At 37.0% G+C, this 16753-nt stretch overlaps 1 protein-coding gene and 1 long non-coding RNA gene across 2 annotated transcripts; both read left to right on the top strand.

Moving 5' to 3' along the window:
• Positions 1–1618: 1618 nt before the first annotated feature.
• Positions 1619–2991, top strand: LOC141289188 (uncharacterized). The gene is made up of 2 exons (XR_012339865.1): positions 1619–1733; positions 2471–2991. It is a non-coding gene; the product is annotated as an uncharacterized lncRNA (long non-coding RNA).
• Positions 2992–3191: 200 nt separating this feature from the next.
• Positions 3192–16706, top strand: LOC141289567 (protein disulfide-isomerase A3-like). The gene is made up of 13 exons (XM_073821703.1): positions 3192–3449; positions 3797–3875; positions 8764–8881; positions 8960–9067; positions 9271–9400; positions 10563–10676; positions 10764–10889; positions 10972–11154; positions 13395–13503; positions 13593–13721; positions 13805–13884; positions 13969–14026; positions 15852–16706. Exons 1-13 carry the CDS (start codon positions 3289–3291, stop codon positions 15939–15941), a joined length of 1485 nt encoding a protein of 494 aa, XP_073677804.1. The 5' UTR covers positions 3192–3288; the 3' UTR covers positions 15942–16706.
• Positions 16707–16753: the final 47 nt, after the last annotated feature.

The following is a 16753-nucleotide window of genomic DNA, read 5'->3' on the forward strand; positions in this document are numbered from 1 at the left end:
TTCAGCAGCATCTTCAAAGCATGCAACCTTCAGGATGCTATTTCTCTGCTCGAGGAACTAGATCAGTCACCCAAAGGAGACCCTACAGTCTCGAGTCCATGTTTCCCTGGTAATTTATCTCGACTTGTCTGTCCTTGCATAATTTACATATTTCATACACTGTATAAAGGTCAGATAGTTTTGTTCAGTGTAAATTAATCTACAGATTAAAGGGAAAGTTCACCCAAAAATAAAGTTTGATGTTTATCTGCTTACCCCCAGGGCATCCAAGATATAGGTGACTTTGTTTCTTCAGTAGAACACAAACAAAGATTTTTAACTCAAATCGTTGCAGTCTGTCAGTCATATAATGGCAGTCAATGGTTACCAAATCTTTAAGAGTAAAAAAAACATACACAGAAAAAAAAAAAAATTAAACCCTGCAGCTCATGCCAATACATTGATGTCCTAAGACACGAAACCATCGGTTTTGCAAGAAACTGAACAGCATTTATATAATTTTTTACCTTTGATACCTTCGAGCTCAGCATCCAGTGCGTTACACGTGTACACGCCGGAAGGGGAAATCGATGGAAAGTCAACAGTCCCGGATGAGTTCGCACAAGCAAACGTAATCTTTTAGCTTTAAATCAGTTTGAACAATCAGGATAAGCGCAAGTAATTTCCATTTTGCCGCTATACCCACAATCTCTGTGCACTGTGTAAACGATGAGTGTCGTACACACGCGACAGATCGCTTCCGTCGTTTGTGTATACTATGCCAGAGCGCATACACGGGTAACGCACTGGATGCTGAGCTTGTGCTCAGGACAGTTGGATATTGCTGTGTATCAAAGGTAAAAAATTCTATAAATACTTATCAGTTTCTCGCCAAAAAAACCGATCGTTTCGTGTCTTAGGACATCAATGTATCATCACGAGCCGCGGGGTGTAATTTGGATTTGTCTGTGCATGTTTTTGTTTACTTTTAAAGGTCTGGTGCCCATCCAGGTCAATGATAAGGCTGGCAGACTGCACCGGTTTTCGTTAAAAATCTTCGTTTGTGTTTTTCTGAGGAAACAAAGTAACCTACATCTTGGATGCATTGGGGGTAAGCAGATAAACATCAAATTTTCATTTTTGGGTGAACTATCCCTTTAAGTAGCGAATCAGCATATTAGAATGATTTCTGAAGGATCATGTGACACTGAAGACTGGCGTCATGATGCTGAAAATTCAGCTTTGACATCAGAGGAATAAAGTACATTTTATGGTATATACAAATAGAAAACAGTTATTTAAATTGTAATAATTTTTCACAATATAAATGTTTTATTTTGTTGCTTGTGGTGGACAATTAAAACCTGTGTGACTGTTTCTTTTAGTTACAGACCAGTAGTTCATTTTTTTGTTGTTTTTTCATCTAAAATTTGAAATCAAAATCCTGTGGGTTATAGCCAGTTGTGTTCAAATTCACATTTATTAATTGAAAGGAAGCCAAGGCTTCATTTCAGAATTTTATGCAACCCTGCCTGTTTATTATTTACAGTATATACTTTAGCTGAGTAACTCTGCTGTTTAAGCACACATTTAGATGTACATTCATGGTATGAAATGAATATTTCTGTGTTTTGTTTGTGTAATTACAAAGGGAGGCAGACCGTGTAATACTGACCACCTGTCAGCAGAGAGGAGCCAAGCCGGCCACGTTTCATGCCATTGCAGCCCAGCTGGGCAACAAAACAGCCAGCGAGGTTTGCTTTCTTTCACATTCAGAGGCTTTTCCTCACAAAGATCACATCCAGGTCGTATTTCACCCTAAAATCAAAATTAGAGAGTAAAATCGTAGCATTCCTTAAAAATAGACTCAAAAGGCAAAAGGAATAAAATGGACTCAATGGCAGAATATCATTTATTGCTTATTTTGGGGGAAATACGTGACCCTGGACCACAAAATCAGTCTTAAGTGGCAATAAGGAAAAATACTGTACATTGTATGGGTTGAAATTATAAGATTTTTCTTTTATGCCAAAATCATTAGAATATTATGTAAAGATCATGTTTCATGAAGATATTTTGCAAATTTCCTAACGTAAATATATCAGAACTTAATTTTTTAGTTAGTAGTATGCATTGCTAAGAACTTAATTTGGACAATTTATAGGCTATTTTCTCAACATTTCGATTTTTTGCACCCTCAGATTCCAGATTTTCAAATAGTTGTATCTCAGCGAAATACTGTCATAATCTAACCATACATCAATGGAAAGCTTATTTATTCAGCTTTATCCTTATTGTTATCCTTATAACTGGTTTTGTGAACCAGGGTCATATGATCTAGACAGGCTTTTTGAGATTAACTTCTTGATCTTTAAAATTTTCCTCAGCACTGTGCAGTAACCTATCATCTAGTCCAGTGTATACTGCAGTCAGGTCAACCATTATGAATCACATAATTGGAAAACAACCAATGTTTCCCTTTTCCCCTTAGGTTTTGGAGCGCTTTCAAGACCTCATTAAGTTGTTTCACAAATCCAGCAAGTTACATCACACAAGCCAGTCGGACACCAAGATCCAGTCTGGCACGATAGAAGATGAACCAGACTGACATTAAAAATGTGTTAAGCAATAAGACTTAAAAGAAGCAGGCTGGACCTGCCACCTGTATTGAAAGCAAAAACAGTGTACCACTTTAAATCTGTTTTCCTGAAGCACTTGAACAAAAGAATATTAATTCGCCATGTAATATTAAGAAATTTAGGTAGATATATATTACAATTCTTGACTTTTAAAAGCATACACAAATATTGTGGAGATATTGTTACATTTTTCTACAGGATGTACATTTTGAAAAATATTTTTCTGCCTAAATCAACAGAAAGGCATGAATAGTTTAGTAAATTGCGCTTAATTGTCTTAATTATTATTAATATGGTTTCATAATACTTATATGAAGGTTGCGAATATCATTTCATGTGAAGGAATATGACAAATAAATTATTGAATTGTTTACTATCCAGAATACCTGGAATATGAGTTATTTTCTGACTGTAATTGTGGCATAAACCAATCGTACAGCGGCACAGGGGGATCTTTGATTGACAGCGAAATCCACCAATGAGCGTCTTACATCTCATCAGCTGTGGAAGTGCTAGCCAATCATCGCTTACTTCACTGACACATTGCGTTTTCATCCCGCCCCCACACGGTCTCTCACACACATTTCGGTGGAAACCGCCGGGGTATGCGCGTTTTTTTTAGTTTAGTGTTGTTTCTGAAAATAGGAAATTATTCCATCTTCCAGCCTTGATGGATAATTTTGTGTTACGCGGGGTTTTCTGTTTGTTAGCCGTTTGTGTGTTGAGCTCGGCAGCGCGTGGACGCAGTGATGTGCTGGAGCTCAAAGACGCAGACTTCGATTACATCGCGCCCGAGCACGAAACCCTGCTGGTGAAGTTTTATGCCCCATGGTGAGACAATAATGCTTCTTTTACACATGCAGATATGTGAAATAATAATAAAGAGAATGTTTGGGTGCGTTTGTAACTCGCGGTACAGTGCAGCTGAACGTGATAGCGTGAGCTGTCCATGGTACCCTCAATACAGCTGACAGCGCGATGCAAACTCGGTTTGTATGAAAACCTTTGTTTATCTTGATATCATTGTAAGGTTTTAAGAAAACCCTGAGACCTGGAATAAGAAACACCGTCGTTTTATCATTCTTACATCAGAAGTTTAGCGTCATTCATGCATTGCTGTCATTTGTTCCAACATGCCAGCAGTTTTTGATGGTTTTGTTGCTGTGTTTTGTTCTCAGGTGTGGACATTGTAAGAAACTTGCTCCAGAGTTTGAAACTGCAGCCACACGACTGAAGGGAACTGTAACTTTAGGCAAGGTGAGTGATTTACAGTGAGATGGAAATGGGCTTAATTCATTAATGTTCTGGCTTCAATACAATTGAAGCTGTATTGACAGTGTTTGTGACGAGTTGCCAGTTACTACAGGTATGTGCCAAAACATTTGAATATCGAGGGAAATTTACAGCATTAACGCGGCGTGGCATGGAGGCGATCAGCCTTTGACACAGTTGAGGTGTTATGATAGCCCAAGTAGCTTTGATATTGGCCTTCAGCTCGTCTGCATTTCGGGGTCTTTGTTCCCTCATCTTCATTTTGACAATAGCTCATAGATTTTCAATGGGGTTTAAGTCAGAGGAGTTTGCCGGCCAATCAAGTACAGTTATTCCATGGCTATTAAACCAGGTACCTAGTTTTGGCTATGTGGGCAGGTGGAAGCATGAAGTGATCTAAAATTTCCTGGTAGACAGCTGCGTTGACTGTGGACTTGATAAAAGACAATGGACCCACACCAGCAGATGACATGACTCCCCAAACCATCACTGACTGTGGAAACTTCACACTGGACTTTAAGCAGCTTGACTTTTGTGCCTCTCTGGTCTTCCTCCAGTCTCTAGGACCTTGATTTCCAAATGAAATGCAAAATTTGCTTTCATCTGAAAACAGGACTTCAGACCACTGGGCAACAGACCAGTACTTTTTCTCCTTAGCCCAGCACAGACGCTTTTGACGTTGTTTTTGGTTCAGGAGTGGCTTGACGCATAGAATTCTCCAGCTGTAGCTCATGTCATGCAGGCGTCTGTATGTGGTGGTTCTTGATTCACTGACACCAGCCTCAGTCCACTCCTTATGAAGCTCCCCCAGATTTCTGAACCGCCCTTGCTTTACAATCCTCTCAAGGCTACGGTTATCCCTGTCACTTGTGCACCTTTTCCGGCCACATTTTTCCTTTCATCTTAACACTCTGTTAATATACTTTGATAATGCGCTCTGTGAGCATCCAGCTTCTTTTGCAATTGTCTTTTGAGACTTTTCCTCCTTATGGAGGGTGTCAATGATGGTCTTCTGCACCACCGTCAAGTCAGCAGTCTTCCCCATGATTCTGAAGCCTACTAAGCCAGACTGACACAATTTAAAGGCTGAGGAAACCTTTGCAGGTGTTTTGCTTTAATTAGCTGACTAGATTGGGACACAGAGAGCCTGCAATGTTGAACTTTGTCATGATATTCTAATTTTGTGAAATACTGGATTTGGTTTTTTTTTATCTTTAATCCATAATCATTAAAATTTAACAAATAAAGGCTTGAAATATTTCACTTTGTGTGTAGTGAACTAATATAACATACAAGTTTAACTTTTTTAAACAAATTATTAAATAAATGGACTTTCCCTCGATATTTCTATTTTTTGGCACATACCTGTAACCTGTACATACAGTAATGTCCAATTTGTGAAAACAAGACAAATCTTGACATTCACTATAGCATTTATAAAGACAGCCTTCATGCTTTCAGTGCTGAACTAGGTAAAGCTAGACAAACATTCTTCTCAAATCTTATAAACAGCAACTTAAACCAAGTACTGCTCACTGCAGAGCCAAATGGCCTCCAGCTCCACCTCTCTGGATGTCCAGCTCCACCTCTGTGTGGACAAATGGGTGGAGTTATGTTTACGGAAAGGGTAAGGGTAGGGTTAGGGTGTGGTTAGGTGTCTATCTCCACCCATTACCTCCAGCGAGGGGGAGCTAGAGCTCCAGCTACTCCCATATGGCTCTGCAGCGAGCACCCTCTCACTTAAACAACACTCGCACTCTTTTTGCTACTGTTGAGAGACTAACAAACCCCCCTAGTCAGGTTCCCAGTGGTGAAATTCACTCCGATAGCAAATGCAATGAGTTTGCTTCAAAAAGAAGTCACTATGTCTGTTTTTGAAGCAAATGATAGCAACATTTTGGAAGAAATAGTACAGCACCTTAAATCGTCAAACTGCTACCTTGACAGACTTCCCACATCTTCTTTCAAAAGTGTGCTTAACTGTTTAGAAACAGATCTCTTAAAAGTGGTGAACACCTCACTTCTTTCTGGGACTTTTCCAAACTTCCTAAAAACTGCAGTTAAGCACCTCCTGAAAAAGAGCATTCTTGATAACACCATATTGAGCAACTACAGTGGTGTAAAAAAGTGTTGGCCCCCTTCCTGATTTTTTTTATTTTTTGCATGTTTGTCACACTTTAATGTTTCAGATCATCAAACAAATTTAAATATGAATCAAAGATAACACAAGTTAACACAACATGCAGTTTTTAAATGAAGGTTTTTTTATGCAGGTAAAAAAAAAATCCAAACCCACATGGCCCTGTGTGAAAAAGTTTTTGCCCCCCTGTTAAAATATAACTGTGGTTTATCACACCTGTGTTCAGTTTCTCTAGCCACACCCAGGCCTGATTACTGCCACACCTGTTCGCAGATCACTTAAATAGGACCTGCCTGACAAAGTGAAGTAGACCGAAAGATCCTCAAAAGCAACACATCATGTTGAGATCCAAAGAAATTCAGGAACAAATGAGAAAGAATCTAATTGAGATCTATCAGTCTGGAAAAGGTTTTAAAGCCATTTTGAAAGCTTTGGGACTCCAGCAAGCCACGGCGAGAGCCATTTTCCACAAATGGTGAAAACATGGAACAGTGGTGAACCTTCCCAGGAGTGGCTGACCGACCAAAATTACCCCAAGAGCGCAGCGATGACTCATCCAAGAGGTCACAAGACCCCACAACAACATCTAAAGAACTGCAGGCCTCTCTTGCCTCAGTTAAGATCAGTGTTCATGCAGGCCATTTTTGCCAAGTTTCTTTCTTATGGTGGAGCCATAAGAAAGAGACTGGGCAAAAATGGCCTGCATGGCAGAGTTCCAAGATGAAAACCACTGCTGAGCAAAAAGAACATAAAGGCTCGTCTCAGCTTTGCCAGAAAATGTCTGATGAGAAAGTTGAACTTTTTGGAAGATGTGTGTCCCATTACATCTGGCGTAAAAGTAACAGCATTTCAGAAAAAGAACATCATACCAACAGTAAAATATGTTGGTGGTAGTGTGATGGTCTGGGGCTGTTTTGCTGCTTCTGGACCTGGAAGACTTGTTGTGATAAATGGAACCATGAATTCTGTTGTCTACCAAAATTCCTGAAGGACAATGTCCAGCCATCTGTTCGTGACCTCAAGCTGAAGCGAACTTGGGTTCTGCAGCAGGACAATGATCCAAAACACACCAAAATGAAGACTTTGTAGTGGCCTAGTCAAAGTCCTGACCTGAATCCTATTGAGATGCTGTGGCATGACCTTAAAAAGGCGGTTCATGCTCGAAAACCCTCCAATGTGGCTGAATTACAACAATTCTGCCAAAATGAGTGGGCCAAAAATTCCTGCACAGCGCTGTAACAGACTCATTGCAAGTTATCGCAAACACTTGATTGCAGTTGTTGCTGCTAAGGGTGGCCCAACCAGTTATTAAGTTTAAGGGGCAAACACTTTTCCACACAGGGCCATGTGGGTTTGAATTTTTTTTCCCTTCATAATAAAAAACCTCATTTAAACTGCATGTTGTGTTTCCTTGTGTTATCTTTGATTCATATTTAAATTAGTTTGATGATCTGAAACATTAAAGTGTGGCAAACATGCAAAAAAAAAAAAGAATCAGGAAGGGGGCCAACACTTTTTCACACCACTGTATAGATCAATATCAAATCTTCCTTTTATAGGCAAGATTATTGAAAAGGTTGTTTTTAATCAGCTGAACTACTATATAAACTCAAATGAATACCTGGACAAGTTTCAACCAAGTTTGGTTACCAACTGCATTGCAACACAGAGACAGCGCTCATAAAGATAATAAATGATATACACCTAAATTTGGATTCTGGCAAAATATCAGTCAATCATTACATTCTTCTAGAGAGACTGGAAAACTTGGTCTGTCTTTCTGGGATGGTTCTCAAATGGTTCAGGTCATTCTTAGAAGGGAGAGGCAATTATGTGAGCATAGGAGAACATAAGTCTAAGTGGACGTCCATGACATGCGGAGTCCCACAAGGCTCAATTCTTGTGCTGCTGTTGTTCAGCCTGTATATGCTCCCACTAAGTCAAACAATGAGAAAGAACCAAATAGCATATCACAGCTATGCAGATGATACCCAGATTTACCTAGCCTTATCGTCAAATGACTACAGCCCCATTGACTCCCTCTGCCAATGCATTGATGAAATTAGAAGTTGGGTGTTCCAAGATTTTCTTCAGTTAATCAAGGAGAAACCTGAAGTCATTGCACTTAGAAACAAAGATGATGTTCTTAAGGTGAATGCGTACCTTGATGCTAGGGGTCAAAAAACAAAAAATCAAGTCAAGAATCTGGGTGTGATTCTGGAGTCAGACCCCAGTTTCATTAGTCATTTCAAAGCAGTAACAAAATCAGCATACTGTCATCTCAAAAACATTGCAAGAATTAGATGTTTTGTGTCCCAAGAGGACCATTAGACAGCTGCAGCTCATACAGAACGCTGCTGCCAGGATTCTGAAGAGATCAGATGTCCTAAAACATTAGCCACATTTAAATCCAGACTATTTTTTGTGATTATTTTAACTCCTTTTATGTACAGCACTTTGAATTACCATTGTATATGAAATGTGCTATATAAATAAACTTGCCTTGCCTTGCCTTAAATCTAATCACACGCAAATGTATACTTAATACAAAACATGGCCACAGTTAAAGCCAGAATATGTTGTTGATTTTAAACCTGCAATCATCCTTTAATGGAAATGATTGGTGGTTAATATTAAGGAGCCTCATGTGATACAGTAATGGCTTCAGAGATTAATTTGTAAGCATTGCGTGTTCTTCAGATGGTGTAAAGATGTGTGACTGTCTTTGTTCAGGTGGACTGTACTGCTGATACGGAGATCTGCAAGCGCTATGGAGTCAATGGATACCCAACACTCAAAATATTTCGGAACGGACAAGAATCATCTTCATATGACGGGCCACGCTCAGCTGGTATGTTTAATGATGTGTGCCATAAGTACAAATGCAAATTGATGGATATGTCATTGTGGGTGAATCATTTCCAAACAGATGGAATCGTGAACTATATGAAGAAACAGGCTGGGCCCGATTCTGTGCCTCTGCGTAGTGAGCATGACCTGGAGAACTTCATCAACAACTTTGATGCCAGCATAGTTGGTAAATGCTTTTTATTGGCTCTAAATTGTGCTTACTATTTTTTTCTATAGATTTAAAACATCTAATGCACTGCATGTAATTTCAGGATGTTTTATGAGGTACATTTTAATGCATAAATGCAGTATAGATAGATAAATAGATAGATTGCTGATTACTGAATGTATAACTAATGTTTTGCATCTTTTTGTCTGTTCATTTCTCAGGGTTTTTCTCAGGCACTGACAGTTCTCAACTCACTGAGTTCCTAAAAGGAGCGAGTTTGATGAGGGAGAGTTTCCACTTTGCTCACACCACAGACCTAGAGCTGGGAAAGAAATATGACGTCAAATCTGAGTAAGTGGATCTCAGCTGAGAGTAATGATGCTGAAAATTCAGCTTTGCATCTCAGGAATAAATTTTAACATATTAACAATTATATTTTAAACTATAATAATATTTCACAATATTACTGTATTACATATGAGACTTATTTTAATTTTGCATATTGCTGGATTTATTTTATTTATGGTCATTTCAATATTTGATGTTAAGGGCATTTTTGTACACTTTGGTACCTTGAAGGAGGTTTACTTCCAGGGAAAAAAAATCCTGATAATTTACTAACCCCTATTTAATCCAAGATGTTCATGTCTTTCTGTCTTCAGTCACAAAGAAGTTAAGGTTTTGAGGAAAACACTCCAGGATTTTCTCCATATAGTGGACTTTAATGGGAGCAAATAAGTTGAAGTCCAAATTGCAATAAGGAATAAGGGTCTTATCTACCAAAAAAAACAGTAACTTTCTTAAAATAATAAAAATGCATATACTTTATGAACACAAATGCTCGTATTGCACTAGCTCAACTTCACACATTACATAGTCACGTTGGAAAGATCACAAGTGACGTAGGCAGAAGTACCAACCCAGTGTTTACAAAGTAAATGTGCAAAGAAAGTAATACGCCGTTTACAAAAAAGATAAAACAATGATGCCAGACACTTTTTAAGTTAGAGAAAAAAATGTTTTTGCCCTACACTACATTTTTAAACCGAAGTACACAGATGAAGAACTAACCTTGTGTGACTTTTCCAACATGGTTACCTAATGCATGAAGTCATAGACATGCATAGCAGAGCTAGTGCAAGATAAGCATTTACAGTTAAAAAGTATACTTTTTTTTATTTTAAGACATAACACCCTTAGTGTTGTATATAGTATAGTATTATGTATATAGTCCACTATATGGAGAAAAATCTTTAAAAACCTTAAATTCTTTGCGACCAAAGTTAGAAAGACATCAACATCTTGGATGACATGGGGGTGAGCAAATTATCAGGATATTTTGATTTTATAGTGAATTTAAACTTACAAACTTATGTCTGGTGGCCTCTACAGATTAAAATCTAAATCCTGAAGTAAAAGCACTGATATGGACTGTGTAGCTAGGTGTTCAGGATGAAATACTAATAATAAAATAAAGATGAAGTACTAAAACCTGTAAACCCTTTCCCTGCAGGTCCGTGCTGCTTTTCCGACCCCCCAGACTGAGCAGTAAGTTTGAGGAGAGTGTGGTTCACCACGGAGGAACCCTGTCCATCACAGGCCTACGCCGCTTCATCAGAGACAACATGTGAGCAGACACTGACACACCACACGCCATCACATCACAGATACACACAAGCCACATGCTGAGATCATGATTGCTTCTGCTCTGTAGTTTTGGACTCTGTCCTCACCTGACCAAAGAGAATAAAGATACATTGAGGAAGAGGGATTTATTGACAGCCTACTATGACTTGGATTATCTTCGCAATCCCAAAGGCTCCAACTACTGGAGAAACAGGCGAGTCATTTAAAATGCAGTGAGCCAATATGTCTATTATGAATTCATAAAGTACTTACACGTCTTTTCTAATCACATTTAGAGTGCTGAAGGTGGCATCTAAGTTCAGTTCTCAGGGCCTGTTGTTTTCCGTGGCGAACCGTAATGACTTTTTGGAGGAGCTTGAGGATGAGTACGGTCTGGGCGCATCAGACACGACTGAGCTGCCGTTTGTCACCATCAGGACACGAACAGGAAACAAATACACCATGCGAGAGGAGTTTACGTGAGTACAAACACTTCATGCTGTGAAGATCCTGTTCTCAAGAGTTTTGCATGATTTAATATTTAAACATTATTTGACTAATTAGGACAACACCCAAAACAGCAATTTCATTTTTTGCCTAAAATATTATGGTGTTATTTGATCTCGAATGTGTCATCTGTTTATTTTATTTATATATATATATATGTATATGTATTGAGTAAGTTAAATAATGAATTTGCAATTGATGTTTTTTTTTTCTTCTCATGTGCTTTATAAAAATGCAGTGCATTGAATGTTAATATGTTCACATTAGTTAAACAAATTAGCATTAAACATTTAATCAAAAAAATTGCCATCAAACATTTAATCTCAAAACTTATTACACAACCTTAATAAGTTTGGGGTCAGTAAGGTTTTTTAAGTTAATACTTTTTCAGCAAGGATACATTAAACCCTTAAGTGTCACTTTCTCTATTACATTTTTCTGTAATCATCATGGAAAATGGTACTTCAAAATCTTTAAGCGGTCTCCTCCCCTTAGTGGGTGGAGTCAAGTGTCATATTACAAAATGTATTATGGTCTTTTAGAATCAATTGGTTTTTTATATCTTCGGAAAAGTCTCAAAGAGTTCATATTAGGTGGATTTGGTGGTTGTTTTTTGATAGAAGTAATATTGACTGAGAAAGTTATTTAGACATAAGGATTAAATTTTATATACATTTTGGATTAAAAAATATTTTGTAAAATATTTATATATAAAAAATGTTAAACTGGTACAGTGCATTTTCTTTACAGTAAATTTAAACTTCTATAACTTTTTAATTCTTTCATATTTTGAAAAGATTCCACTTCTGCAGTAATCTGATTTTCATCTTTAAAAAAAGAGTCCAAACTTAAGTCTGTATTCCAAAGCGTTCATAAATTACAACAATTATTTTTGGGCAGTGCACTTTCACATCTATGTTCAAAAATGGGGGGGGGGGGGGCAATTAAGGGGCTAAATTGATCAAAACTGAATGTAAAAAGTTATAATACTGTAAACTGTGACTAAATGCTGTTGTTTTGAACTTTTTATCAAAGAATCCTGAAAAAAATGTTTAATAACCAGCAGTATTAATATTTAGAAATGTTGCTTCAATAGATTAGCATATTAAACTGATTTCTGAAGGATCGTGTGACACTGAAGACTGAAGTAATGATGCTAAAATTTCAGCAATTAGAAGATATTTAGAAATTGTTTTCTCCTATTCCAACTGAATCGTTTAAATTTTGCATATTGCTGGATTTTTTTCATTTATGGTTTGATGTCAAAGAATTTTTTTGCCTTGCATCACAGGAATAAATTGCATTTTAAAATATAATAAATATAATTAACTTTTTTCAAAAACATTTAAAGGTTTACCTTGGCATAGTTGAATAATAACAGTTCAGTACATGGACATGACATACCATGAGTCTCAAACACCATCGTTTCTTCCTTATATAAATCTGATGTTTGCAAAAGACCACCGGAAAATAGGTCAATTCCAACATAACACCGACTATTACGCAATAGTCCCGATCATCAATAGCTACGCCACCAACATTTGCATAGACCAATCATTAGTAACGTAAGTACATCAGTAAAATAAGGCAAGCCACTGAAGGGACACGCTTAGCTTAATGCTAGCAGTAGCCTGTTAGATTGCAGTGCATACGATTTCACTTACCACATAAACAGAGAGATAACTCCACTTATACTTGGCGAATGATTTACAGATCTTGAGCATCACTAACTTGTGTGGTAAGTACTTGTGTCGCTGCAGTGTAACGTTACACAGAGCACATGGTAATTAAATATATATTTCCTCCATGTGCCAGCTATTGAGATGAGCAGCTCTGTGAAACAGCCAATCAGAGCAGAGCCCCTCATTAATATTCACGGTCCTTCCAAATAAGGCAATAACAGAGCATTTCATTCTAGGGACAAATCCTAGGGTTGTAAATGGATCTGTAAAACTGTTTCTGGAGATTTTTTGCCCTTTCCTATGCCATAAACCTTCTATGTAGATATCAGAGAACAATTTAAAATTGTTTCAGTGCATTCTATGGCACATTTAAAAATCATACTGACCCCAAATGTTTGAACGGTAGCGTTCATACATTAAAAAGACATGTATAAGACAATATAATACCATTCTTCATTTAGCTGTGTCCCATGATGCACATCAACACATTAAAAGAAATTGTAACCATTGTAAATATGGTTCCTCCTCAGACGAGATGGCAAGTCTTTTGAGAATTTTCTGGAAGACTATTTTGCTGGGCGACTGAAGCGTTACATCAAATCAGAGCCTGTGCCTGCTAAAAACAATGGAGCCGTTAAGGTTAGTGAGACACGTGTGTTTAAATGTGCTCGATTGTTTCATTAACAGTCTCCTATCGAGCGTTAACACAAGTGGATGTCTGTGCTCAGGTGGTTGTGGCAGATACGTTTGAAGAGATCGTCAACAACCCGGAGAAAGACGTGCTTATTGAGTTTTATGCGCCGTGGTGTGGCCACTGTAAAAAACTGGAGCCCAAATATACAGAGCTTGGAGAACGGGTGAGCTTTACATGACTTTAGTATGTCTTAATCTCTGTCAGAATCACTTCTCACCCTGTTTTTCCTGTTTTCTGTGGTCTTAGCTATACAGTGATCCCAATATTGTAATCGCCAAGATGGATGCAACCACCAATGATGTCCCACAGGGCTATGATGTGCAAGGGTATGTATTCACATCTTATCACTCATCAAATCTATTATATTCATTTTAGGTAGCCATTGTTAATGTTTTGTTATTGTTTTGTAGATTTCCTACAATATATTTTGCTGCTGCTGGCCGGAAAGATGAGCCAAAACGATATGAGGTAGTGTTTATTTCCAGCATGACAGTGTTTCTTACATCACTTACATCAGCTATTATGTCTTAAGTCCGTTTCCGCCACTGAATAAAAAAGGGTTGTTGTGACTCTTTTTTTTCTCGCAATTCTGTCTTTTTTCTTCTCAGAATTGAGATGGAAACTGGCAATTGCGAGTTATGAAGTCAGAATTGAATGAGTCAGAAGTTTGTATATTGCAATTCAGATTTTTTTTTCTCGATTGCAAGTTTATTCTGAGTTTTTTTCTCGCAATTCTGTTTTTATCTCTCACAATTCTGACTTTTTTTCCTCAGAAGTTTTTTTTTTTCTCGCAGTTGAGAAATCACAGTTAGAATTGCAAGATAAAAACTCTGGAATTCTGTCATTTGTTCCCTCAGAATTGAGATATAAACATGTTGCGAGTTAAAATTCTGCAATTCAGATTTTTTTTTCTTGCAATTCAGAATTTTTTCTCTCATTATTCTACTTTTTCTCAGAAGTAAGATATAAAATTTCAAATGGTAAGTTATAGTTAGAATTGGGAGATACATTTTTTTTCTCACAAAAGCAAGTTTATCTCGCAATGTTCACACAGTTCTTTTTTCCCCTCACAATTCTGCCTTTTTTTCCTCAGAATTGAGATATAAACTCACTATTTTGAGTTATAAAGTTAGCATGCGAAAAAAACCTTTCTATTCTGACTTTTTTCATGTAATTGATTTTTTGTGTGTGAGTATCTTGCAATATCTTAATCGTTAATATCTTGCAACTGAGACTTTTTTCACAATTCTGTGTAATGACTGTTCTCACAATTCTGACGTTTTTCCTCAGAATTGCAGTTCTGACTTTTTTCTCGCAAATATGAGTTTGTCACAATTTTGAGGGTTTTTTCTTGCAATTCTTTTTTTTTTCTCAGAATTGTGAGATATAAACTCATTCTAAATTCCAATATTGAGGGAAAACAGACTCATATGTTCCCAGAATTGTGAGTTTATCTTGCAATTCTGACTTTATAGTATGCAAAGTCAGAATTGTGTAAATTGACAGATATTAACTCGCAAATCTGAGAAAAAAGTCACAATTGTGAGATATCCTTTGTGAGACCCATTAAAAAAGCCTTGTGAATTCAGTATTTTTTCATGTCATTACATTGTTTAAAGCATTAGGGGGGAAAAAATGGCATGAATAGACACCAAAAAGGCAAAAAAACATTCAATTTTTAGGTTTCAGGATTTTTTTATACCAAACCTTAAGGATGATTAACTCATCCAACTAAAATGATTTGATATAGCATTTTGCTTTATGCAATATGTATATAGAAAATTCCATAAACTGTTTTTCACTAAATTAATTTTAGCCATCTTCAAAGACCAAGGAGGGGGTGTGGTCATGTTCAATTTCCAAACATTTGGGATCTCTAAAAAGCCCTGAATGTACTCGATAGCTGGGTCTCAGGAGGGAAAAAACTGCAGTTTTTATCTCTCAATTCTGATTTTCACAATTATATCATGCAATTCTGACTTTATTACATGAAATTGCAAGTTTATATATCAATTCTGAGAAAAAAAGGGGGGGGGAAGTCATAAATGCAAGTTTTTAACTCAAGTTCTGACTGTAACTCACAATTATTTTTATATCACGCAATTCGGACTTTATTTCTCAGATTTGAGCGTTTTGTATCAGTTCTGACTTTAAAACATGCAAATGTGGATTAATATATCATAATTCAGAGCAATTTTTTTTTACTCAGTGGCAGAAATGGGCTTCCATACCATACTGTACGTTTGTCATTGTAAATATTCATTCTTTACATTTTGGCTGCGTTTTCTTTCAGGGAGCCCGTGAAGTGAAGGATTTCATCAACTTCCTGAAACGTGAGGCTTCTAAACCTCTGGTTCTAAATGGAGTCAAGGAGGAGCTGTAAACTGAAAGAGAGAAGTGCTGTATGTTGAAGAACATTATTTAAGAAAAACTGAAGAATCCCGTGGGATTCTGCTGTGGTTTGACATGTCAGTTCAGCCATAAATATCACATCAAATAAACTGGCAGCATTCAGTAACATAAGACCATTGTATATTATACAAAGATCCAATATTTATATTGTCCACATGATAGAAAATAGTGCAGATTGCTGCATATGTCAAAGAGTCCTGTTTTGTTTAATCGCTTTGTTCTTTGTTGCATGAGCTTCATTGATCTGTTCATATTTAATATTTCCAATTGTACATCTATGTTAGTTATCACTGTTGTTCAGCATACATTTATAAAAACAACAATATCCATGCCCTGTATGGATGGTAAAACTAATCAGTTTTCAGGCATCTGATGGTAATTGGTTTGCAATTGTCATTTCTTGCCCCTGATGTGATCCAATGGAAAGGTGTCTTTCAACCCATTTAGGTTTTTTTAATCTAGGACTCTTATTTTCTTAAATCATTCAAATTACTACAAACAAATCTGGTATGACATGGGTTGAACAACTGGTTATATAATGTTTATTTATTGACTATATTTATGGGTGTGAGATGAATGGTAAATTTTGTCCTATCATTTTAGTTTTTTTCTATGGTATCTATGCCTTAAGGTTTGGTATGTCGGTAGTTTGTTTGACATCTAAATGAAGCGCTCTGTTCAGCAAGAGGTATTTATTGATGGGAAGAAAATGTTTATTAAAAGAAAATTGACTTTGGTCGGCTCCGTCTTTTGTTTAAATGTTCGAAAACATGTTAACCTGGA

Source organism: Garra rufa, chromosome 17 (genome assembly GCF_049309525.1).
Source record: "Garra rufa chromosome 17, GarRuf1.0, whole genome shotgun sequence".
NCBI lineage: Eukaryota > Metazoa > Chordata > Actinopteri > Cypriniformes > Cyprinidae > Garra > Garra rufa.